Raw genomic sequence first — 26,624 nt, forward strand, 5'->3', positions numbered from 1 at the left:
CCAGCTGGAACTTGTGCTGCTTATCAGTATATTGCCTTATATGGTATATGCAATGCCAAATAACTGTGAATAGACTAGAGACCAGTGTTGGAAATAGAGGGTTGTGTGCAAAGCCAAAGATAAGTTTCGTTTCCTGGGTTTTGTGTAAGATCCTCTGTCTGTAACTGCGCATGACTACTGATAAGAGTGTATAAGAACGAGTGTCAGGTGACGCTCAGGGAGCAGTATCCTGAGATTACTCAGTGCTGTCCAATTGCTGGCAATAAAGCTGTCCTGCCTTTGGAACCAAATTTGGCCTTTTGTATTCTGATTTATTAGCCTGTTTCAGTTTGACCAATGTACATTTTTTCCACAAGGACATATGATTCCGTAAATTACTTGTTTACATTTAGATTTAGTATATGAACGTAATTTAAACTCTCCAAGTGTGTGAAATCTTGTCCCTCTCCGTTTCAATACTCAAGCAGCAATACACATATTGTCCGCACTTATAATGCCCACTGTGCTTAGTGAATATGTATGAGATCTATTTGTATGCAGTGCCTCCACTGTGTGTAATTACATCTCCTGCTTATTCATTGGGGAAATCCTGAAAACCCAGCTGGATTGTGGCCCTTGATGGCCCGATGTTGCCCACCCCTGCCCTAGATATTTCTCTAATTTGTGGAAGAAAGCTGTCACAGAATGACATACTGCTGTCACCTCTGTATACTGCAGCACAGCTTGTAAATGACACATTAGCAAGAGCAAAGAGCTTGTGGCTGGGCTGGAAAAAATGTCAGAAATCTTAAAAATGTAAAAGGAATAATGGGCTTTTGTTGTTTGGGCTGTCCTTTGCCTATTCTTTTAAAAGCAGAGGAAGAAAGAGTAAAGTTGTGGCAGAGGGAAGCTTTTAACATATTGTAGCATAAATATTGTAGCATAGCATGTCTTTTACATTTAAAATGAGAATATTTGATAATATTTTACTACATTTCAAAAATAAAAGGAAAAATCATTGTACAAAAGTGACACTTAGTGGCCAGATTTAGAGTCGTTGCAGGACCTGGAAAGACCCTCTGATGTATGACTCCTGCTTTGTAGACACTGTAAAAGCTGAACTAAAAGCAAGTTGGGAGGGGATACAAACATTCCCTGGTAGTTGTGAATGATACCAGTTTCCAGCTTTAGGTCTGATTTTTGCTGATAGTCCTGAAGGAACAGGAAAAAAAACTGCTGGGTTCAGAACTGATACCAACTTAAAACTACAGAATAAACTTGTACTGGCTTTTCCATGAGAACTGTAATTTGATAGGGTCACAGAATGATTCATAATTGTGCTCTGTTTTCCAGTGCATCAGGAGTGTGTATACCAGTAAGATTATCAATAGTGAGCGGGATCTCTTAGGTGTGGTGTTCTTTGGCACGGACAAGCACAAGAACTCTGTGAATTTTGAGCATGTCTATGTCCTACATGAACTGGACACGCCAGGTAATTGAATGACCATTTTAAGTGTTCCAAGTTAAGTACAACAGATGTAACCCCTGATGAACTACTACCCTTTTATATTGTGAACTACTTCAGTGCAATATTTGCTTTAGTTTCCGGCATCTTTTCTTGTACTGCACCCTGCATCATTGTGTACAAAGGATTTAACTGTACAATCCTATGAATGTTTGTTAGTCCTGCCCTGCTGTCCTTTGAACATTATGGAACCCTGATCTCTTAACTGAGTCACTTTCTGGTCTTTGTAAGCAAACCTTTCATTTAAATGCATTTAGTCTCTCACAGTAATAGTCCGTATTTATGTAACGCTGACTGGAACCTTTCATTTTTGTTAAGCTTAATTTTTATATTGTGAAAATCAGCGAAAATTTTCAAGTTGATATTCTGCCTTTAGCTAAGTTACCTGTGCCAAAGTAGAGTACAATCAAAAACCAAACACAAATTTTAAAATGTTGAATAGTGAATACATAAATTAGAAATCCACCCCTTCCCCAATGCTTTTTTTTTTTTTTAAAGAAACACCTTTAACTGCTTCCAAAATTGAAGAATATTCAACTCTATCCACAATATCAGAGGAAATTTGTTCCAGAACTGGGGCCTCATGATGTCAAATGCTTGCTGTCAATCAACAATCACTTCAACATGGGTATAAAAGACCTGTCAGCAAGGACCTACGTGCCCTTGGTGATTCATATAGGACAATAGCCTTTGCTAAATACTGTGGGACATCTCTATAATTGTACATTAAAAAATCAGTTTGAAATGAAGACATGCCTCAGTTTGACAGTCATGGGCTCCCTCAACAATCTGGTCACACTTTTTTCTTCCATAATAAGCTTGATAACCACATTCTGAACATTCCTCGGTTAACAGTGTAAAAACATATCAAGACCATAGCCGCTTTAAACAATGCAACGATTATAAAATTTTCCCATTTCTCCATCAACCAGTCTCTATCCTCACCTTACCCCCAATCCCCATCGCACCCATCCCTTCTACCTTTGAAAGATAGGTGGTTTAATTAGATCCAAGTCAGGAAGAGTTTAGCAGCGCACTACGTAAATGTTTGGTTAGAGGTCCTAGGAATGGGTCTCAAACCTGTAGAAAGTTATCCCCCCCTCTCACCCTTGACACACAACAAATAAATGCTCCTTATTGTTGCTAACAGATCAATCTAGGACTTGTAGGTTATGCCTGTCTGCCAGCAGGTGGAGATAGAGAACACAAAATGAGGTTGTGCCCTAATAGGCAGTGAACAGTGAAACGGCTAAGTATTCCTCTATCTCCAGCAGGTGGTGGGCGTGCCTTAGCACTTCTCCTGGATTGACTTAGACACTACACCTGGTCCAGTTCCCCTGGTGCCAGTTGGTAACAGCGGTTAGCGTATCTGGGTTTAAAAAAGGTTTGGACAAATTTCCTGGAGGGAAAGTCCATAGTCTGCTATTGAGACAGACATGGGAAGCAACTGCTTGCCCTGGGATTTGTAGTATGGAGTGTTGCCACAATTTAGGTTTCTGCTAGGTACTTTTGACCTGACTTGGCCACTGTTCAGAAAACAGAATACTGGGCTAGATGGACCATTGGTGTGACCTAGTATGGCTACTCTTATCGTCTTATGTATGTATTTATGGGTATTGCTAGTTGTCTTAGGCAGTGCAGGGAACACCTGGTGGTGCTGGGCATTTCCCCCTCTTCCCCCTCCCCCATCTGAACGGGTCTCCTTCCTGTATTTAAAAAAAAATTGTAGAATTTCCTTGTCATCAGCAGCAGATGAATCCATTAACTGATGGGTTATGTCCACCTACCAGCAGGTGGAGATAGAGAACACTGAAAAACCATAGTGCTCCATGGACGGCTAGCTCCATCTGCCTTCAGTATTGCTCTATCTCCCAGCAGGTGTGGATGTAGCTTGATCAGCTCCTGGAAAAATTCTGCCAGGGGTGGCTCCTGTGCTTTTGCCAGTTGAAGCAGGGGTGTTGTGGCTTGTGGTGCCCACTTTGAAGGCATATAGGTTCGCCCTTTCCCTGCCTTACCTGTCCCCCTGCCTACCGGAGTACCTCTGTTGCTGCCTGCCTCCAACTTTCCTCACAGCATTTAAAAAAAAAAAAAGGAATATGCATTGGTTCTGCGTGGCTATTCTGAGGCTATTTTCCACATGCAGCTTGACCGGAGCTCGTTTGACTAGGTCTTTTGAGGTGAGAGTGGTGCCCAGCTCCTCTGGGGAGGTCCCGTGGACGACGTTCTGATTGGGGTAAGTTTTGCCGCGAAGCCGCAATTTTACTTATATAATTCCGTCCCTTCGGACGATGGCTGCTGAAGCAGTTAAACGCTGCTCCCGTTGTGGTAAACGTAGATCAGCAGCGGGGCTCTGTAAGATGTGCTCTTTAGACGCTAGAGCTAGTACGAGCATGGCGAGCGATGATTCTTCCTGGTAAATGGAGCTGGCAGCGGGCGCCATTTTGTAAGCGCCGCACGCCTCGACCCTCGCTGTTGCAGAGGAGTCTGAGTGCAGGGGGACGCTTCGGTTAAAGGCTACCAGAGGAGCTCCCGTTCCCGTTTCTCCTGATTTGGAGACGGAGGGTCAGGGTGAGTGTTTCTCCCTGGAGTTTGTGCTTTTAATGCATAAAGCTTTCATGCTGAAAAGAGCTCTGCCGCACGTGTCTGACACTGCGCTGCTACCTGGTTTCCCCCCGGGCGTTGATGGCCCGGGGCTGGCTGATTCCCCCGAGCGTTGGAAGGACGCAAAACACAGACTGGTAAATTCCCTGTCAGAGAGTGGCGCACTTCTCTCCCCCCCCCCCCCCCCCCCGTGGTCGGGCGGTGTGGATTCTGAGGGTTCTGGCAGGGCCTCTTGGTCTGAAGAGCCAGAGGAAAGTGCCGGTTTGCCATGGGATCTGGATGATCCCAATGCTGTGAGGATTTTCCACCGCGATGAGCTGCCAGCGCTCATTTCGGACGCCTTGCAGGCCCTCTCGATTGATGATCCTGCCAAGGGCGAGGCCTCCTCTGGTAATCCGAGGATGGCGAGTACTAAGAAGCCTGCTCGAGCCTTTCCTGTGCATGACTCCATCCAAGAGCTTATTTCAGCTCAATGGTCTGAAACCGAAGGGCCTTTGAAAGTGGCCAGGGCTATGGGTCAGCTTTACCCTCTAAGTGAGGAGCACTTGGCCCCTTTGGAGATGCTTAAAGTGTTCGCCTTGGTCACGGCGGTGACTAAGAGGACCACCCTCCCCTTAGAGGGAAGGGTTGCCCTGAAAGATATACAGGACCGGTGGCTTGAATCCGCGTTGAAACGGTCATTTGAAATCTCTGGCCTCGCCTTAAGGGCTTCTATATGCAATTCCTATGCTGCCCGGGCCTGCCTTTCTTGGTTACAACGGGCAGTGGAACAGCCCGCTGATGGTGCGGAGTCCCTCGCTGAGGTTGCACCGCGGATGGAGTCGGCCCTGTCATTTTTGGCTGACGCCCTCTATGATCTGGTCAGAGCTTCGGCTAAGCAGATGTCTGTGGCAGTTGCGGCCCGCCTCCTTCTATGGCTATGGCATTGGGCGGCTTACATGGCTTCAAAGCACAGGCTGGTGAAGCTTCCCTTTCGGGGCCACTTGTTATTTGGAGAGGAGCTGGAGAAGATTGTGAAAGACCTGGGGGACCCTAAACCCTAGCGCTTACCCGAGGATAGGCCGAGGCCTTCTTCCAAGGATTCTTTGTGGCCCTCCTCTTCCAGACCTCGCTTCTTTGAAGCTCGCAGATATCGCCCGAGGCGCTCTGCTGGGGTTTCTCAACGTGCCATTTTCAGCAGAGGAACAAGCGTTCCGCAGCGGCCGGTTCAAGGCCTGGAGTTGGGTGCTGGTCCATTCCTCGATTCCTGCAGTAGGAGGACGTCTTTCCCTCTTTCTCGAGGAATGGACCAAGATTACCTCCGATCAGTGTGAGTCCTGGACCTGATCAGAGAAGGTTACCGATTGGAATTCAGCGCCCCGGTGAGATATGTGTTTGTGGAGTCCCGATGCGGTACTGCCGTCAAACGGGCGGCGGTAGAGGAGACCTTACAAGTCTTGTTGCACCTTGGAGCAGTGATCCCTGAGCCTCCCACCAAACACGGCTGCGGTCGCTACTCCATTTACTTTGTGGTGCCTCGGAAAGACGGGTCTTTCCGACCGATCCTCGACTCAGTCAACGAGGCTCTAAGAGTGCGACATTTTCGCATGGAAACCCTGTGCTCCGTCATTGCGGCGGTACAGCCAGGAGAATTTCTCATGTCTCTGGACCTAAAAGAAGCTTACTTGCACATGCCTATTTGGCCCCCGCATCAACGGTTTCTCCGGTTTGCGTTGTTGGGAAAACATTTCCAGTTTCGGGCCTTGCCTTTTGGCCTTGCCACAGCTCCCTGCAACTTTTCCAAGATTGTGGTGGTAGTAGCTGCTTTTCTCAGGCGACAGGGTATCTGGGTTCACCCGTACCTTGACGACTGGCTCATCAGAGCGGATTCGGCAGACGAAAGTCATCTGGCCACAGCCAGAGTGGTCTCAGTACTGCAATCTCTGGGCTGGGTCGTCAATATACCCAAAAGTCACCTAACCCCCTCTCAATCTCTCAAATATTTGGGGGTTTGTCTTTCTACCCGACCAAAGGCGGTGCAAGCTTCAGAATCAGGTCCGTCTGCTCCTGCGGATGCCTCGCCCACGAGCTTGGGACTTTGTCCAGCTGCTGGGGTCGATGACGGCCACTTTGGAGGTAGTGCCATGGGTGAGAGCAAACTTGAGACCTCTGCAGATTGCCCTGCTTCAACGATGGTCTCCAATGTCCCAGGATTGTCAACGCAGACTCACGTGGCTCCCTGCGGCCTGGCTCAGTATGGAGTGGTGGCTCTCAAACAGCATGCTGCGGTGAGAAATGCCGCTGGCTCTTCCCTCTTGGTGCCTGGTGATAACCGATGCCAGCCTGGTCGGCTGGGGAGCACATTGCAAGGGAAGCTAAGCCCAGGGCCTGTGGGGTGGTCCATCAATCGCTTGGAACTGAGAGCGATATTCCAGGCTCTTCTGGCCTTTCACAAGACTCTGGAGGGGCTGACTGTCAGAGTTCTGTCGGACAATACGACAGATGTGGCCTACATAAATCGACAGGGTGGCACTCAGTGCAGAGCACTGGCCGCGGAGGCCGCTCAGATGTGCCACTGGGCCGAGCTACATCTGCAGCTTCTGTCAGCAGCTCACATAGCAGGTCAGAGCAACGTGCAAGCCGATTTTCTAAGCAGGCATCAAATCGACCCAGCGGAGTGGGAACTGGCAGACAGTGTTTCTTCAGATCTGTGTCAAATGGGGAACGCCCGTAGCGGATCTAATGGCATCAAGTGCAAATGCCAAAGTCCCGTGCTTTTTCAGCAGACAGAGAGGTCCTCACTCGGCGGGGTTGGATGCCTTGGCTCAACCCTGGCCTCCGGGCCTCCTGTATGTGTTCCCTCCTTGGCCCTTGATAGGGCGAGTCCTCCTGCGAATTCGGCTACATCAAGGAGTGGTGATTCTCATTGCCCCGGGTTGGGCCAGACGGCCATGGTACGCGGATGCTGGTGGAGGCCCCTCTTCCTTTGCCGCTGGTACTTAACCTGTTGATGCAGCGCCCGGTGACCATGGAGGATCCCTGCCGCTTTGATCTTACGGTATGGCTCTTGAAAGGGCGCAATTGAGAGAGAGAGGCTATTCTAACAAAGTCATCTCCACTCTCTTGCAGGCCCGCAAGCGGTCCACTTCTGTTGCTTATGCTCCGATCTGGCGCCAGTTTGAGGTATGGTGTGTTTCAAAGGCGATCACACCCACGAGGGCTACAGTCTCGCCAATACTGGAGTTTTTGCAGGATGGTTTACAAAAAGGCTTGGCCTAAAATTCCCTGCTAGTGCAAGTGGCAGCATTGGCATGCTTTCGAGAGAAGGTCTCTGGCCTTTCCCTGGCCGCTCATCTGGACGTTGCCCGATTTCTATGAGGGGCGCTCCGGCTTCGCCCGCCAGTGCGGCTGCCGTGTCCAGCTTGGAGCCTGGGGCTGGTGTTGAAGGTGCTCCAGTGTTTGCCCTTTGAGCCACTGAGGCGAGCTTCAGAGAAGGATGTGACTCTAAAGACAGTCTTTTTGGTGGCCATAACTTCGGCGAGACGTGTGTCTGAGCTCCAGGCTCTGTCCTGTCGAGATCCCTTTCTGCAATTCTCAGAGTCCGGAGTTACGATGCGTACTGTACCTTCTTTCCTGCCTAAGGTGGTTTCAGCGTTTCACCTAAACCAGCCCATTTATCTGCCCTCCTTTACTAGGGAGGAGTTTCCGGAATCTTTTGGGCAGTTACATCTTCTGGATGTTCGCAGGGCTCTCTTGCAGTATCTGCAAATGTCAAATGACTTCAGGACCTCTGATCACCTTTTTGTCTTGTTGTCAGGTCCTCGAAGAGAGCCTCCAGTGTCTAAGGCCACTATAGCCCGTTGGCTCAAGGAAACCATTTTTTCTGCGTACCTGCTGTCAGGGTGGTCTACGCCTGACGCATTTAAAGCGCATTCCACGAGAGCGATTTCCTCTTCGAGGGCCAAAACAGGAGCACTCTCTCTTCAGGAAATCTGTAGTGCGGCTACTTGGGCTTCTAAGCTCTCCTTCATCCGGCATTACAGGCTGTATGTTGCAGCAAAGCGGGACGCGCAGTTTGGAGCGCAAGTGCTTGCTCGGGGAGTGACAAGATTCCCGCCCTACCTAGGGAGTGCTTTTGTACATCCCATCAGTTAATGGATTCATCTGCTGCTGATGACAAGGAAGGGAAAATTAGGTTCTTACCTTGGTAATTTTCTTTCCTTTAGTCACAGCAGATGAATCCATGATCCCTCCCTGTCTATTTGTTCAGTTGTTTCCTGCAGACATGTTCCCTCATTGGGAGAAGTTGGAAAACAGTCTTCAGGATTTCTGTTCTGTTACAGGATGTTGAGATCGTCCCTCCTTTGTGTGATTATTGCTCCTGTTCTGGGGCATTCGTTCGCTGTGAGGAAAGTTCATGTTATTCTACTTTGAGGATACACTCTGCTTTGGAAGTTTCGAATACTGAAGGCAGATGGAACTAGCCATCCATAGAGCACTATGGTTTTTCAGTGTTCTCTATCTCCACCTGCTGGTAGGCGGGCATAACCCATCAGTTAATGGATTCATCTGCTGTGACTAAAGGAAAGAAAATTACCAAGGTAAGAACCTAATTTTCCCTTCAAAAGGGGGGGGTACATGTCTTTTTAAAGAGTTGGTTCAGCCTCTGTACAGAGAAACCTTTCAGTGTCCCTTCGTCAGGTTGACTCTCAGGTGTGATGAATAGGATTTTCTTTCTGAGATTGGGGCTGCTTGGCATCTTCTAATGGTGCCTTTTGAATCTCTTGAGCTTTGTTCAAAATGGGGGGGCATGCTAATTGGTGTTGGGTCACTGCAGCGTTTGCTCTTCCTTTCCATGGAGTCATCGGCAATTTTGGGGGGCCTCAGCTGACTTGGGCTCCGTTTCGGACCATGGCTTCCTGAGTATGGGAATGGCGGCCATTTTGGAGCAGTGCACACTTACTGCAGTTCCCTCCTCCTAGGCGGCTCCTCATGCTGTGATTCCTTTTCAGCAGCCTGCTTCGGGGGCTGTTCAGGGGCCTTCAGGTATGCAACACTTGAGCCCTTCAGAATTGTTGGATACAGATGTGCCCTTTTCTCCATAATTTGTTTTGTTGACGCACCAGGGTACAAATTATATCGCAATGATAATGTGGATCAAATTGGAGGGGGTGGGCTGCGCTATATGTTAGAGGGAATTGAGTCGAGCAAAATTGTAAAATTCTGCAGGAAACAGGTAGCAATGTGGAATACTCTTTCCCTTCCATGTGTGAAGGGAGAGTATACTGGTAGGGCTGTACTACCCGTCTGCTGGGCCAGAAAGAAATGAATAAAATGCTAACAAATTAGGAAAGCTAGCAAATTTGGCAACAGTATAATGGTGATTTTCAGTTGTCAACCTAATCAGGAGCAAGAATTCTAAACCAAGAAAATCACAATAACAGTTCTTGTTACTTATTCTTGTGATAATGCCCACCAAACCACAAAAATAATGGAGAAAAAAAGACCTCAATGCTTTACATGTATCCCCTTCTCATTCCAACTTAAGGATGGATAGCATACCATCATGGATCTTGAAAAAACTCCACTAAAAATAGCAATATTTTGAGAAATGTTGTGCCTATGAACAGTGGAATTTCTCCTGATGTAGCCACAGAGGCGAAACAGGAAATCCTATCAAGAGAGCTATTGAGTTATTTCTATTAAGCTGGGAGCTTTTGCATTAAATTTTCAAGAGATACCCTGAAATTGGGCTAAGTGCACGTTTATTGTATTCTTAGCTCATAGATTTGGACTGAGCTGTTCCCTTTTCACAGGTTTAAGCCATACCATTGGATAACTTTTTGCATAGTAAAGCATGAATTAAATGGTTGCTATTTTTAGTGGAATTCTTTTTGAGACCTGTGATGGTGCACTGTCTACTGTGAAGTTGGAATGAGAAGGGTATATATGTACAGCATTCTAAGATCTTATATTCTCCACTAATTTTGTGGTGTGGGTGAGTGTTATCCTGGGTTGGTTAACTTTGATAAGTAACAAACATTGTTATTGTGATTTTGTTGATTGGATGATTGTCACATCAGGGAATGCTAGGGAGTTAAAATTCCTAGATGTAATAAATGACTGCTTCTTGGAGCAACAAGTCCGTGAACCGACAAGAGGGGGAGCTATTTTAGATCTAATCCTTATTGGAATGCAGGACTTAATACAACAGTGTTGGGTCCACTGGGAACAGCGATCATAACATGATCGAATTTGACTTAACTGGCGTGTGAAGTCCCTAAGGAAATCTACTGTAGCAGCATTTAGTTTTTGAAAATTATGATAAAATGAGGAAAATTGTTTTAAAAAAGCTAATGGGATCAAACGCTAAGGTTAGAACTTTAAATCAGTCATAAATGTTGTTTAAAAATACCATCTTGGAAGCCCAGACTAAATGTATTCCACGTATTAAAGAACAAATGATAGCATGATTAAAGGGAGAAGTGAAAGAGGCTATTAAAGCCAAAAGAACATCCTTCAAAAAATGGAAAAAGGATCCAAATGAGGAAAACAAGAAGCAACTAAGCACTTGCTAGTTAAATGCAAAACATTGATAAAGAAGGCTAAAAGAGAATATGAAGAGAAACATGCCACAGAGGTGAAAACTCCTAGTAATAACAGCCTGTGAGGGAAACCATGGGACTGTTGGATCATCAAATAGTGAAATGGGTATTTGGGGAGGACAAGGCCATAGCAGAGAGACTGAATGAATTCTTCTCTTTGGTCTCTACCAAAGAAGATGTAAGAGGTCTACCTGTACTAGAAATGGGTTTCAATGGTGATAATGCTGAGGAACCTAGAATATGTAATGAGCCAAATTGACAAATTAAAGAGTAGTGTGGGCGAGGATCCAAGATGGTGCTGGAGAGCGGACGCACATCGTGAGTGCTCCTGAACCTCAAGTTTGGGTTGGTAGTTTGGTGCGTCCCCAAGATATGGGGAAAAAGGGAAAAATCGGTACCCCAGCCTCCTCGGGACCGATTGGGAACCCCCCCCCCCACACGCCAACCTACCTTGGAGCAATACGGAGTTCGGATGTCGGGTGTCCCAACGAATACTCCAGGGGAAACCAGGCAGATAGCCGTGAACACCAGCACGGAGGGAGCTACCTTAAACCCTCCTCCGCAAGGCATGACCCCGCCGCAACCCGGAAGCAACGGTGTGTTGGATAGTGAACACTTGGAGACGTCCGGAGTGGGCTTGGTTGTCCAGGCGCTCGGAGGAGGCTCCCCCACTGAACTTTTTGCTGGAGAAATATCGGATGGGGCTACGAGGGTTACCGCAACGCCTACACTGCCCAGAGAAAGAGCTCCCGGGGGAGATTGCTGTTCGGTAAGACCTGCTATAGTCACTCTAGACGCTCTCTAGAACTTAAGAATAATTTTCAACAATTGTCCAATAAAGTTGAAGAACAAAAGAATGACTTTTTAAAAGATTAGAATTTGAGATGAAATCATCTAAGGAAGTAATAACTACATTGATTAAGGAGAAAAATGTGACTGCTAAGAAAATGGAATCTCTTGAAAATCAACTCAGGAGAAATAACCTAAGATTTCTTAATTTTCCTGTATCTACGTTTATCTCTCCGTTGGAACTGTTAAAGAAATATTTCTTAGAAATTTTAGGAATTGCAAAAGATAATTCTCCGCCGGTTTACTATATAAAAAGAAATTTGAGATTAAATGATCAAAGGCCTAGTGAGGCTTTAGATGTTACTGAATTGCTAGAAACATCAGTTGAACTTGAACGAGCAACTTTACTTGTCTCTTTCGCTTTTGAATTGGACAAAACAAATGTTTTGCGTTTATATTTCCGACATATGAATGAAGTGTTCATGGGATCGAAGGTAAATGTATTTCCAGACCTGTCTAAAGAAACACAGTTGAGAAGGAAGGAGCTCTTGGCGTTTAAACCAAGAGTGATAGCCCTAGGGGCGACCTTCTTTGTTAAATTTCCTAGTAAGTGTTTAATTTGTTATGAAACTAATAATTTTCTTTTTACCGACCCCAAGAAACTTCAAGAATTTGTAGTAAGTAAAGAAAGTATGAGAAACCCCTCTGGTGTAGTAAACCAGAATAATGCTACTGTCTGATTGTATTGTTGGGATACCTTCCGCTCTAATAGCAGATTGTAATTGCAAATTATTTTATTTTTTCCTATATCTTGGATCTCCATGTTGTGGACAAAAGCAATTTGGAAACTTTCTTTCAATGTAGTATTTCTTATTGTATAATTTTCAGATATTCTGATAACTATTTCGTTTATGAATGTTATAAAAGATAATCAATAAAGAAATTTAAATATAAAAAAGAGTAGTAAATCACCTTTGTGTAGTCCCATCCCTTTCCCCTGGGGAGGGAAAAACACTTCAGCCCTAGGGGGCTGGAATAAGAGAGACAATCAGACTTAGGTGTAGGTGCAACCAGTAAAAATCTTTAGTGGTATTTCACTAAGCCAGTACAAAATAATTGTTCTCTCTGGAGCAGGATGTCACACAGAAAAGCCAGACGCAAAGATTGAATAACAAAATCTGCTCAGCAAAACTTTCTCAGTCTTCATTTATATACTGTTACAAGTTTAATTTCTCCTAATCTAACTTGTGTTCATATATGGATTTTCCTGTTTCCTTCCATTACACAATATAGTAATCTGTTATTTTTTATATATGTACAAAAATGGCAATTTCCTCTATTCTATCATCCTCTCCTGCTTTTGTTCACATGCACACTTAGTTGCCATTGGCTAATTCCTTATCAGTAAAGTGTGATCCCAGCGTGCAAAAACCATGTTAACAAACAAGTAGTATGAAACACCTGGGGGCTCATTTTCAAAGCACTTAGCCTTACAAAGTTCCATAGTAACCTATGGAACTTTGTAAGGCTGAGTGCTTTGAAGATACGCCTCATAGTGTCCTTCTTCTCTGAACCCATATTTCCGGTGGAACATCTTGCACTTTGGAGGGTCCTCAGTCTCTCTTCACCATCAAGGTTGTATCCATTTGTATCTGCCATATATGGGCCGCATAGCCTCAGTTCTTCCTTTGTTTCTCCTTGACATGTGACCAATACTTTCCATGTACTGATCAAGCACTCTGCTTACATGCAGCTGCAGGGAGAAACTAAATTTATGCTGATGACAGCAAATCTGAGGGCTAGCAGGCCCATCTTACAGGACTAGTATAGGGAGGAATATACACCTGGACCAGATGGTATACACAATAGAGTACTGAAAGAACTCAATCATGAAACTGTTGATCTGCTGTTACAGATGTGTAAAGGAAAGGGATAGAAAATAAAACAAAGAATAATATAATGCCTCTATATTGGTGTATGGTGCAAACTCACCTTGAGTATTGTGTGCAATTCTGGTCGCTGTATCTCAAAAAAGATAAAGCAGAATTAGAAAAGGTTTAATAAGGAGATCACGTGATGAGTTGAAGGGAGCAGACGTGGTATAGCTCTCTTCTGAGGCCTCGCCCTGTCACCCGCACCCAGCATAGAGGGCCACGGTTCCAAACCACCACCCCAAGAGGAGGAGACTGAAAAGGACTTTATGGACCTGTTTGTCACTCGTTCAGAATCCAGCATGCCTCCAAAAAGCGGGAAGAAAGAGGAGAAGACTAGACTGCTCGATAACAAGATGGCCGTAAACCCGGCACCAGAGAAAATCCCTGCGGAGTTTACCGACGCGCAGTTACAGCAACTGACTGTGGTTGTAAAGTCGGCAATGGAACCGCAACTTCAACAACTCCAACAACTCTCGGGTCAACTCACCTCCCTTGAATCGCTATTGGCGGAAACCACAAAGCGAACGGGTGAGTTAGAACAGCGAATGTCGGCGGTGGAGGACGAGGAGGCCGGAATGTCGTTGCGGTTGACGGAGCTCACAGAGTTGGTGCAGAAACACACCCAGCTTGTAGATGAATTGGAAAATCGATCGAGGCGGCATAATTTGTGGATTATCGGGTTCCCGGAATCCACTCCGGAACACCACTTATCAGAAGTACTAGAGAAGTGGCTAAAATCGGAATTCGCCTTGTCGGATAGTGTTGAGCCATTGTGCCTTGAACGAGCCCATCGAGTGGGACGCAAGTCACGCCCAAATCAGTGACCAAGAGTAATTATGATAAAAGTACACAATTACATCCATAAAGTGGAAATCTTACGTGGGATGCAGCAGAAGAGAGACTCTAGCTTTTGAAGGTACGCCTGTTAAAATATTCCAGGAGTTTTCTGCTGCACTTCAAGAACGACGCCAAGCATTTGGACCTATATGTAAATCTTTAGCTCTCACTAAACAAAGATTCGCCTTGATATATCCTGCGATCCTAAAAGTATATTACCAGGAGAAATGGCAGACCTACAGAGCACCGCAGGACAGGGCCGCCGAGAGACTGGGCCAGGCCCGGGACAAGGCCATACCCGGGGCCCCCCCCCCGAGGTCGCCGCCACTCCCCCTCCACCTGCCCCCCCTCCGCCCACCACCGGGCCGAGCCCCTGCATTGAAATCACAGCGCCTCTCACCTCCATGTGAAAGCGCTGCAGGCAGCAGCAGATCACCTCCCTCCTTCGGGCCTCCTTCCCTCCCTGTGTCCCGCTCTCTTCTGACATAACTTCCGTGAGAGCGGGACACAGAGAGGGAAGGAAGCCCGAAGGGAGGCGATCTGCTGCTGCCTGCACTGCTTTCACATAGAGGTGAGAGGCGCTGTGATTTCAATGCAGGGGGCCCGGCCCAGTGGCAGACAGTCAACGACGGACAGGGCCAGTCTTAGCAACTGCAAGGAGCTGTGCAGACCAGTTCGCTGGGGCCCACCCACCCCATCCAGCTCCGCTCCAGGATACCCAAAATGACAAAAAACAAATTAGCATACAGATTCTGCATGCAGCACAATACCAGAAAAACAGAACATTGCTATACATTGCAAAATAAGACAGCAGATGTAAATTCTCAAATTGGACATATTTCAAACATTAAAGTGAAATAAAATGATTTTTTTCTACCTTTGTTGTCTTGTGACTGTTTTTCAGATCATGTTGGTCCCAGTCTCTGATTCTGCTGCTCTCTTTCTGCTCCCTTAACTCCACTTTCAGAGTTTCCTTTCCATTTATTTCTTTACTTTCCTCCTTTCTTCTTCATTTCTTGCCCTACATCCATAGGTAAAAGCTGGGTCCTCCGCGGACTTGACTGGAAGAGGTATTGAGTGGATCCAGCTTTTGCCTATTTTCTCCAGTCATGTGCAGTTTTTCTCCTCTTTTCCCTTTCCCTCATCTCCGTCAGGATGCATCTCCTTCCTCTCTCTTCTCTCTCCTCCATCCATGTCCAGCATTTATCCTGTCTCTCCTCCCCGCCATCCATGTTCGTCTCATGTCCTCTCTTCCCTCCCCTCCATCTATATCCAGCATTTCAACTCTCCCCTCTCCTCCATCTGTAGCCAGAATTTCTCCTCTCCCCTCCATCCATGTGCATCTCCTTCCTGTCTTCCCTCTCTCCCATCCATGTCCAGCAATTCTCCTCTGCCCTCCCCTCCCATCTATGTCCAGTGATTCTCCTTTGCCCCATCCTCCCCTCTCATTCACATCCAGTGATTTTCCTCTGTCCCCTGCCCTCTCCTCTCTCCCCCCTTCATCCATGTGCATCTCCTTCCTGTCTTCCCTCTCTCCCATCCATGTCCAGCAATTCTCCTCTGCCCTCCCCTCCCATCTATGTCCAGTGATTCTCCTTTGCCCCATCCTCCCCTCTCATTCACATCCAGTGATTTTCCTCTGTCCCCTGCCCTCTCCTCTCTCCCCCCTTCATCCATGTGCATCTCCTTCCTGTCTTCCCTCACTTCCATCCATGTCCAGCATTTCTCCTACCCTCCCCTCCATTCATAGCAACTATCCTCTCTCCCCTGCCCTCCCTACCCATCCCCTTTGCTCCCTGTCCTCCCTTCCCCTTCATGTCCAATGACTCGCCCCAGGCCCCAACTTACCCCCCCTTTTCACCCCCCCCCCCTCCGAGTTTCAGTTCCCAGCCGTGCCATCAGTTTTCCACCACAGCCCTCCTCTCCTTACAGCCGCCCTGCATTTAAAAAGTTGCAGCGGCGGCGAAAACGCAGGCTCGTCTCTCCTTTAAGCCCTTCCCCTTCTCTCTCAGCGTGCACTGTGCCGCCTTCGCGGAAGACGGAAATTACATCAGTGCACGCTAAGAGAGAAGGGGAAGGGCTTAAAGGAGAGACGAGCCTGCGTTTTCGCCGCCGCTGCAACTTTTTAAATGCAGGGCGGCTGGAACTTGGAAAGAGGCTGAGACGCCAACGATGTGGCAGGGAGCGACAGGAAGTGCCGCGGGGCCCCTGGAGGCGCGAGGCCCTGTGCGACCGCTCCTGACGACGGAGGGCGGGTGGGACTTCAAGCGCCGGGCCCCCCTGGAGACCCGGGCCCGGGGAATTTTGTCCCCCCTGTCCCCCCCTCTCGGCGGCCCTGCCGCAGGAGGTTCCAACAGACTTACTTAGATCTCCTCCTCCTTGAGGATTAAACTTTAATAACCAGAGAGATCTGGGTGATAAAGAGTTCTAACTGTTGAAGTTGTGAGTATGTTAGTGGAACAGGCTAATTTAATGAAGGTTAAACAACTTGCTGTCCTGGGGTGCGGGGTGGTGGGGGAGAGGGGAGGCCACCATCATTGATTTCCATAAGAGTTACAGTTTGGTTAATGTGTAGTAGCAGGTTGGATAAAGGATTGGGTCAGGGAGGGGGGTTGAGATCATGATTTATGCACATTTTACGGGACATACTGGGTTTACACGGGACCTACATATAATACCGGGTTTTATAGATACGGGGTGGCGAACTAGGTCACAGGGTTCCTTGGGCGAGGCTGGGCGCCCGAGGAATGGCATTAAACCTTTAGAATCTGCGGTGGATAAGTTGCACAAATGTAAAAGTTAAGTCCATACGCTTCATCACGTGGAACGTGGGAGGCATTTCAACTCCGATTAAAAGAGCGAAAATACTAGCAGCACTGAACTGGCATAAAACAGATGTGGGTTGCCTACAGGAAACTAGACTCTCGGCGGCAGAGCACGCAAAGTTAAAGCGCCAGTGGGTGGGAGAGGTCTACTCATCCGCATTTGGTGATCGTAAGGGTGGGGTGGCCATATTAATCCGGAAAGGCCTGGCGGTCAAGTCTGAGGTAGTAGAAGTGGACCAGGGCGGGCGCTATATTTTGATTTGGGTGTGGGTACAAGATAGGGAATTTATGATACTGGGCTTATATGGCCCAAATACCTATGATCCTAAATTTTTAGCTCAGTTAATCCGAGTGTGTATGCCCTACCTCTCGATGCAGCTCATGGTGATGGGTGACTTTAATCTGGTGTCCCATCCACAATATGACTGTTCCAACCCTCATTCAGCACATAGAGGAGGTCCACGATCACATGCTCTTTCTCATTTCATGCAAAAACTCAATTTGGTGGATACGTGGCGTAGTTTCCATCCAACAGAACGAGACTACACCCACGAATCACGTGCCCATGGGACTTCCTTCCGACTTGATTACATATTATTTTCTCACACCACCTTTCCATGGGTGTTGAATGTGGAAATTGGTCCGGAGGAGGTCTCGGACCACTCTATTGTGTGGATGGATGTGGAGTCCCCCGGGTTCTACCAGCAGGCGAGGAGGTGGAAGTTCCCAATTCACCTGTACCAAGATAAAGATTTTAGATCATATCTAGCTCAGAAATGGGAAGATTATACCAACAATAATGATCAACATAAGGATCAACCTGGCCTATTTTGGGCAACTGCTAAAGCAGTGCTGCGAGGCGATGATATAGCCTATGTCTCAGCTCATAACAAAAAAATTGCCTCAGCAATATTAAAGTTAGAAAAAGACCTTAAAAGAGCTAAAAAGCAACATCTTAAACACTCTACTACATCCACAAAGTAACAGCTCCACACAGTCCAGGTGGCCCTTAATTCTTTATTACATCAGAAAGCCCGACGTTCCATGGCATATCAAAAATACAAATTTCAACGATATGGGGATCGGTCGGGGGCCTTTTTAACGAGATTGGTTCAGTCCGGGGGACCGCGGAAGCCAATTGTTACCCTTAGAGACCATAGGGGGAAACTCCATAATAAGAGTGAGGAGATAGCTGGAATCTTTAAGAACTTCTTTAGCTCTTTATATGAGTCATCTCATCTCAGACCGCAGGCTGCAAAGAGACCATTCAATTTTTAGATCAGGTAGGCCAGCCGCACTTGACAGAACAGGAGCAGAGTGACCTAGAGCTTCCTTTAAATCTTAAAGAAATACAAGATGTAATTAAATCCCTACCTGTGGGATCTGCGCCTGGGCCAGATGGATACTCAGGGGAGTTCTATAAGCTGTTGCCCCCCTCCTTCTACCCCAGGATACATGACTTTTATGAACAGATCATTGGGGAGGGTAAATTTCCATCATACTTCAATAAGGCATTCATTACGTTAATTCATAAACCAGGCCGCCCGGAGGATCAGGCTAATTCTTATAGACCTATCTCCTTAATCAATGTCGATCTCAAGATCCTGGCCAAAATCATAGCGAATCGACTATCAAACATTCTGCCCAGATTGGTTGGAGAGGAGCAGGTGGGCTTCGTCAAAACCAGACAAGCGGCTAGTAATGTTCGACGACTACTACTGGCCATGGCATCAAGCCAACAACAGCAAATTCTAACCTGTATGTATTCCCTCGACGCTGAAAAAGCATTTGATAAGATCGAATGGGAATACATATTTACTGTGTTGACCCATATGTGGTTTGGTGGGTGGACCGTTGGGGCCATAAGAGCCCTGTACTCAGGCCCGGAAGCAGCAGTGCTAATTAATGGAGTTCAGTCCCAATCTTTTTACATAAAAAAGGGTACTAGACAGGGATGCCCTCTCTCACCATCGCTTTTTATACTGGCCATGGAACCCCTGTTGAGGGCCATTAAATACTCAAGGGAGATCCCAAGGGTTCGAGTAGGGGGAGAAACAATTAAGGCCTTGTCCTTCGCAGATGATCTCATGATCATTACTACTCAGCCGCAGACTACTTTGGGAAAGCTGCTGGATATGATTCAAGGATTTGGGAGAATGTCAGGCTTTACCTTAAATGTGCATAAATCCATAGGCCTTAGGGTTTTCCCTACAACTGAGGGCGCACAGGAATTGGGTACTCCTCTATCTTGGGCAGAGAATAGAATTAAATACCCTGGCTCGTACATAACTCAGGATATGACGAGATTATATCATGAGAATGTAACTCCCTTGATGGAGATGACTTGTCATAAGTTGAGGTTGTGGACAGATTATCCCCTGTCCCTATTAGGTAGAATAGCGCTGTACAATATCCTGCTAGTGCTGAAGTGGATTTACATCTTTCAGACTCTGCCACTCTTCCTCAGGCCAGCAGACGAGAAGAAATTGAATAAACATCTACAATGTTTCCTGTGGAGAAAAAAGCGGGCTCGACTTTCCATTAAGTCCCTGTGTGTCCCGATGGAGCATGGAGGGTTGGGTTTGCTGAGCATTCGTTACCTTACTATAGCTAGTAGCATGCGGCATATTTCAGACTGGTTTCGATCAACTTCAGCATTTTCTGCTACTAAAATAGAGATGACATTCATTTTAGTTGCCTGCTTCATGTGGGAGGGGGCCCACTTCCACCCATATTGACTGACTCGCACATCCTTCCCACGGCAAAAGCAACATGGAGGTGGATCTGCCGTCACCATCAGTTTTCAACAAGAACGACTCCATTTATGGCAACTTGTGGTAATCCTAACTTCCCTCCAGGAAACATTTATCCTGCATTTGCCAGATGGCAGAGGAACGGGCTAATTTACTTAGTTCATGTACTAACAGAGGAGGGCCAGATGCGGTCGTTTGAGGAGTTACAAAACCAATTCAGGTTACTACCCTCTGATCGTTCCATTATTACCAACTGAGGCACTATGTCCATAGCATCCCATGGACAACACTAACGGAAGATGTACAGGAGGAGTTGTCCTCCGCCTTTTCTTTGCAATCACAAACAAAGGTGCCAATGCGGATGCACCACAGACATATTAGAGACTCAGTGCAGGAGCCCAATTACACAGCATTGGCGGCATCTTGGAGCGAGGAGCTGGCAGTGTCAGTGTCAAGGCCAACTCTTCAAGATTTTGTTCTCAGTATCAAGAGTTCCTCAAAGTTGGTGTCGCATCAAGAGATGGATTATAAGTTTGCAATGAGGATACATACAGTGGGGGAAATAAGTATTTGATCCCTTGCTGATTTTGTAAGTGTGCCCACTGACAAAGACATGAGCAGCCCATAATTGAAGGGTAGGTTATTGGTAACAGTGAGAGATAGCACATCACAAATTAAATCCGGAAAATCACATTGTGGAAAGTATATGAATTTATTTGCATTCTGCAGAGGGAAATAAGTATTTAATCCCTCTGGCAAACAAGACCTAATACTTGGTGGCAAAACCCTTGTTGGCAAGCACAGCGGTCAGACGTCTTCTGTAGTTGATGATGAGGTTTGCACACATGTCAGGAGGAATTTTGGTCCACTCCTCTTTGCAGATCATCTCTAAATCATTAAGAGTTCTGGGCTGTCGCTTGGCAACTCGCAGCTTCAGCTCCCTCCATAAGTTTTCAATGGGATTAAGGTCTGGTGACTGGCTAGGCCACTCCATGACCCTAATGTGCTTCTTCCTGAGCCACTCCTTTGTTGCCTTGGCTGTATGTTTTGGGTCATTGTCGTGCTGGAAGACCCAGCCACGACCCATTTTTAAGGCCCTGGCGGAGGGAAGGAGGTTGTCACTCAGAATTGTACGGTACATGGCCCCATCCATTCTCCCATTGATGCGGTGAAGTAGTCCTGTGCCCTTAGCAGAGAAACACCCCCAAAACATAACATTTCCACCTCCATGCTTGACAGTGGGGACGGTGTTCTTTGGGTCATAGGCAGCATTTCTCTTCCTCCAAACACGGCGAGTTGAGTTCATGCCAAAGAGCTCAATTTTTGTCTCATCTGACCACAGCACCTTCTCCCAATCACTCTCGGCATCATCCAGGTGTTCACTGGCAAACTTCAGACGGGCCGTCACATGTGCCTTCCGGAGCAGGGGGACCTTGCGGGCACTGCAGGATTGCAATCCGTTATGTCGTAATGTGTTACCAATGGTTTTCGTGGTGACAGTGGTCCCAGCTGCCTTGAGATCATTGACAAGTTCCCCCCTTGTAGTTGTAGGCTGATTTCTAACCTTCCTCATGATCAAGGATACCCCACGAGGTGAGATTTTGCGTGGAGCCCCAGATCTTTGTCGATTGACAGTCATTTTGTACTTCTTCCATTTTCTTACTATGGCACCAACAGTTGTCTCCTTCTCGCCCAGCGTCTTACTGATGGTTTTGTAGCCCATTCCAGCCTTGTGCAGGTGTATGATCTTGTCCCTGACATCCTTAGACAGCTCCTTGCTCTTGGCCATTTTGTAGAGGTTAGAGTCTGACTGATTCACTGAGTCTGTGGACAGGTGTCTTTCATACAGGTGACCATTGCCGACAGCTGTCTGTCATGCAGGTAACGAGTTGATTTGGAGCATCTACCTGGTCTGTAGGGGCCAGATCTCTTACTGGTTGGTGGGGGATCAAATACTTATTTCCCTCTGCAGAATGCAAATAAATTCATATACTTTCCACAATGTGATTTTCCGGATTTAATTTGTGATGTGCTATCTCTCACTGTTACCAATAACCTACCCTTCAATTATGGGCTGCTCATGTCTTTGTCAGTGGGCACACTTACAAAATCAGCAAGGGATCAAATACTTATTTCCCCCACTGTATGTCGCCTCGAAGGGCATTCTATGCAGGAGTGTCTCCGGACTGTGCATGTCCTAAGTGTCTAGCTCAGGGCGCCACTTTGGGCCATATGTTTTGGTCCTGTCCCAAGATAACAGCCTTCTGGACTAATCTATTACAGTATATTTCGACATTGTGGCACACTACATGGAAGCGCAATCCCCTTTAATTGTTTGGAAAACCATTATTGATCACCCCTATACCAGCAGGATACAAAGGATTTGTACGCAGAGCAACAACAACAGCTAAAGCAGTTATCTTGAAAGAATGGATCTCCTCCAAAAGTCCTACAATCCAACAATGGCGCAGCAAAATGATTGACTATATGAAGTTTGAGTGGAGAGTGGCTAGGTCTGATTTGAGGTTTTCAGAATCTGCCTTCTTTCGTGTTTGGACACCTTTTTGGCAAACGCTCACTCCAGCCGGAGAAGGACACCTTATGAACATGTGAACCCCTGTGAGAGACTTAGTGTATAAGTTTGCTACCATGTATCTTACCATTAAGGGAGGGAGGGAGGGAGGGGGGAGTTAGGGAGGGAGAAAAGTGTGAGCATAATTTTCTTTACATTTGGTAGAGTTGGTAGACATGTGAGAGTTTAAAGTATTCCCAGTGTAAGTTGCACTAGTTGTTGAAGTAAGTTCAAATTTTGTATATTATTTTGTTTCTATCTTATGTTTACTATGCTGTGATTGACTACATGACTCACAATAAACAGAAATTGAAATAGAAAAGGTTTAATAAAGGGTGATTTAAGGGAATGGAACTCCAGTCATAGGAGGAAAGGCTTAAGAGGTTAGGGTTCTTCACTTGGAAAAGAGGTGGCTGAGGGGAGGATATAATAGAGGTGTACAAAATCCTAAGTAGTGTAGAATGGGTAAACGTGAACCAATTGTTTATTCTTTCAAAAAGTACAAAGACTAGGGGGCACTCAATGAAGTTACATGGTAACACTTTTAAAATGAAAAGGAAGAAATATTTTGTCATTTAACTAATAGTTAAGCTGAGGACCTATGATCAGATTTGATCTCTAGATTAAATACACGCAGGAAATCCAATATATTAGCATTTACCTTTCAAAAAAGAGACTCTGATAAAATGGAGGGGAGGACGGAGCACAGAAGAATGGCTGGTCACGGATGGCAGGGGAGGACAGGGGGCAGAGAAGAATGGCTGGTCATGGATGGCAGGGGAGGACAGGGGACGGAGGAGAATGGCTGGTCATGGATGGCAGGGGAGGACAGGGGACAGAGGAGAATCGCTGGACATGGGAGGGGAGAGCAGGGGAGAGAGGAGACATGCTGGACATGGATGGATGGAGGGGTTGGCGGGGAGAGAGGAGAAATGCACTTGGATGGAGGAGAGGGGAGAGAGAATTATTTCTTTATATGGATACAGGGGAGGGAAGAGAGAGGAGAAATGCTGGACATGGATGGAGCGGAGGAAAGAAAAAAAGAAGATGCACATGGATGGAGATGAGGGAAAGGAAAGAGAGGAGAAAAACTGCACTTGGATGGAGAAAATAGGCAAAAGCTGGATCCATGTTGTACCTCCTCCAGTCAATTCCGCAGAGGAGGATCCAGCTTTTACTTATGGATGTAGGGCAAGAAATGAAGAAGAGGAAAGGAAAGAAATAAATGGAGTTAAGAGAACAGATAGAGAGCAGCAGAATCAGAGGCTGGGACCAATATGGATAGAAAAACAAAGTCACCAGACAACAAAGGTAGAAAAAATCATTTTATTTTCATTTTAGTGTTTACATCTGTTGTCTTATTTTGCACTGGGTATACTGGAGCTGTAGCAGCTTACAGAAATTATTTATAATGAAAAAAATCATGATATTTTTTTCTCCTATACTAGTATATTTTCAATGATGTCTGTTTATATGCACCATGGCTGCTATAAGGGGTGTGGCCAATGTGGGTGTGGCTATCATAAGGGGTGGAGCCATATGTGGTGACTCCGCCCACAATGAGTACTGGCACCTTTTTTTCTACAAAAAAAGCACTGATCTTATTTAAATTTACATGGAATATTAATGCTTTTTCCCCCTCAGGTGCCAAGCGAGTGCTGGAGCTTGACAAGTACAAAGGGAAGAAGGGGAGAGCTTATTTTAATGAGAACATTGGCCACAGCAAGGACTTCTCTCTGGGTCATGCTCTCTGGATCTGTGCCAATCTGTTCAGTGATGTCAAGCTGAGAATGAGCCACAAACGCATCATGCTGTTCACCAATGATGATCATCCTCATGTGGGCGACAGCACCAAAATCAATCTGGCATTCACTAAAGCCAGTGACCTTAGGGAGACAGGTCAGTAGCATAATAGCTAGTAGCATAATACCTTCAGCTGAAAGGTTGCTTAGCAGGCTGCCTCCCTTATTCCATGATGTTATTGAGATACAGTATTGCTTCAGCCTCTACTAGTGTAAGATAGAAATGAGAGTAAAAATGGATAATTACTTCTTAGCTCGTTCAGATAAGAGATTGCCCAGTAAGGCTGGAACAAGGCAGCTGTGCAAGTATATGGACCAGGTGGGCCTGATTTTTAATGTCTGGCACTGTCTACATCCAAGGAAACCAGGCTTTACCTGCTATTTGGCTGCCCATAAAACCTATGCTAAAATTGTTTGTTGGCTTGTTTTGTACACTCTGACTTGGTATGATGTGAGCACCATTTTACTTTAAGATCAATGTCTTAGTAACTCTGACATTTTCAGATGGTGATCCAGACAGAAGTCTGCCTACCTGGTCCATAAGTAGATCTTTGCTTAAGATTTCTAAGGAGTCAATGCTGGAAGTTTCATATTAGAGCTATGAGCTGATGACTGAGCACATGGCTACTAATGTGAATGTAACATGAAAGCTTTGCTTGCCAATGCAGTAAGCTAGTCATATGCAAACTTGGAGTGGAGGAATAGCCTAATGGTTATTGCAGCAGGCTTTGATCCTGGCAACCTGGGTTCAATTCCCACTGCAGCTCCTTGTGACCTTGGGCAAGTCACTTAACCCTCCATTGCCCCAGGTACAAAAACTTAGATTGTGAGCCCTCTAGGGACAGAAAAAGTACCTGCATATATTGTGTACAGTGCTGCATACGTCTAGTAGCGCTATAGAAATGATTAGTACTAATAGTAACATGCAGATCTTGTGCACTAATCAGGATCAGCACACCAGATGCATGGACACAGTGTTCTGTGCTGAAGGCAGCTAGTACTAGTTCTGCCTTCTCCAGCTTTTGCAAGATTTGAGACCACTCGTCAGGCTGCATTTTATTGCTTGGGCCCATGCCCTCTGAAATTCCTTTCCCTGTTCCCTAAGGCAGCTAGTACTAGTTCTCCTTTCTCCTGCTTTTGCAAGATTTCAGACCACTCGTCAGGCTGCATTTTGTTTCTTGGCCCATGCCCTCTGAAATTCCCTTCCCTGTTCCTTAAGGCTGGAGGATAATCTCGAGAAGTTTAAAAGGTACCTTGAAGCCTACTTCCTTGAGCTGGCTTTTGATGAACAGCTGTGAGATGCCAGTGGTCTTTTTATACTCTTTGTTCTATATTTTTACCTTCTCTCTTTTTAATTCTCCTTCCTTTGCATGTTCTAGTTATTGTTATGTGAACTGCTTTGGTTGTAACCCAGAAAGGCAGTATATTAAGGACCAAATAAACATAAAACATTTCTGAGCAAAATGAAAGTGTTGGTGCACATCTGCGTATGTGCTGGAATGTTGTTCTTTGCGTAAATGGCGTCATCACAAAAAAATTTGAGTGCATTAAATTTTTAAGATGGCAGTAATTATACACAGAGCAAAGTTCTAGTATACGCACAGATAAAACTTCTTATGCTTAGTAATGTGCATAGAACAGTTACTCCCCTGTTGTGTCTTAAAAAATAGTGGATGAAATGGGCCTTAAAGAAAGAAGTAAAAAGACGGCTACCACTGCTAGAAAGATATGCAACAAATAAACTAGCTAAAAAGAAATGCCCCTTCTTCCATTGGTGAACTCCATGCTACACCAATAGTTCACTGACCGAAGGAGGGGCATTCGTTTTTAACTAATTTATTTGTTAATAAAGTCTCCTGTTTTCTAACAATCATGTCTGCTCCTAAGCCTTTATTCCGTTTGGAAATTGAAGACTTTGCCAGTCTGGTTCTTGAAATTTGTACCTAAAATTGAAAGAGCATTTCTCCGAGGACAAGCAGGCTGCTTGTTCTCACGACTGGGTGATGTCCATGGCAGCCCCTACGAACGGAAATCTTCCTAGCAACAAAGATTGCTAGAGCCTTCGAGTGCGCGCAACGCACATGCGCGGCCATCTTCCCGCCCATCGCGCGAGAGTCCCGACAGTTCTTTTCTTTCCACGGTAAGGGAGTGACTGCCTATGGTCTCTCTCTGTGCCCTTGAAAAGAGCCTTCGGTTTCACTGTCTTTTTCCGCTTTTTTCTTTAGTTTTCGCTCTGTGGAGCTGTTTCTTTTAAAACAAACAAAAAAAATCCTTTATTTCTTAGGTTTTTCCCTCTTAAGTTTCCTTTCGTTTCCGTCGCAACCTCTTAGGCCATACGTACGCGTTTCTCCATTTTGTGCCCTTCTTTTTGGCACCATCGAGAATTTTGACTTCGCCGCCGCTATTTTTCCGTCCATGACATC

At 46.0% G+C, this 26,624-nt stretch overlaps 1 protein-coding gene across 1 annotated transcript; it reads left to right on the top strand.

The window, feature by feature from the left end:
- Positions 1-626: 626 nt before the first annotated feature.
- LOC115458655 (X-ray repair cross-complementing protein 6-like) lies at positions 627-24,298 on the top strand (the record flags this gene model as incomplete). The annotated part of the gene is made up of 3 exons (XM_030188490.1): positions 627-725; positions 1,333-1,471; positions 24,044-24,298. Coding segments are annotated over exons 1-3 (493 nt in total), but the record flags the coding sequence as incomplete, so codon positions are not given.
- Between the last annotated feature and the right edge of the window lie 2,326 nt (positions 24,299-26,624).

The sequence above is a fragment of the Microcaecilia unicolor genome, unplaced genomic scaffold (genome assembly GCF_901765095.1).
Source record: "Microcaecilia unicolor unplaced genomic scaffold, aMicUni1.1, whole genome shotgun sequence".
Classification (NCBI taxonomy): domain Eukaryota; kingdom Metazoa; phylum Chordata; class Amphibia; order Gymnophiona; family Siphonopidae; genus Microcaecilia; species Microcaecilia unicolor.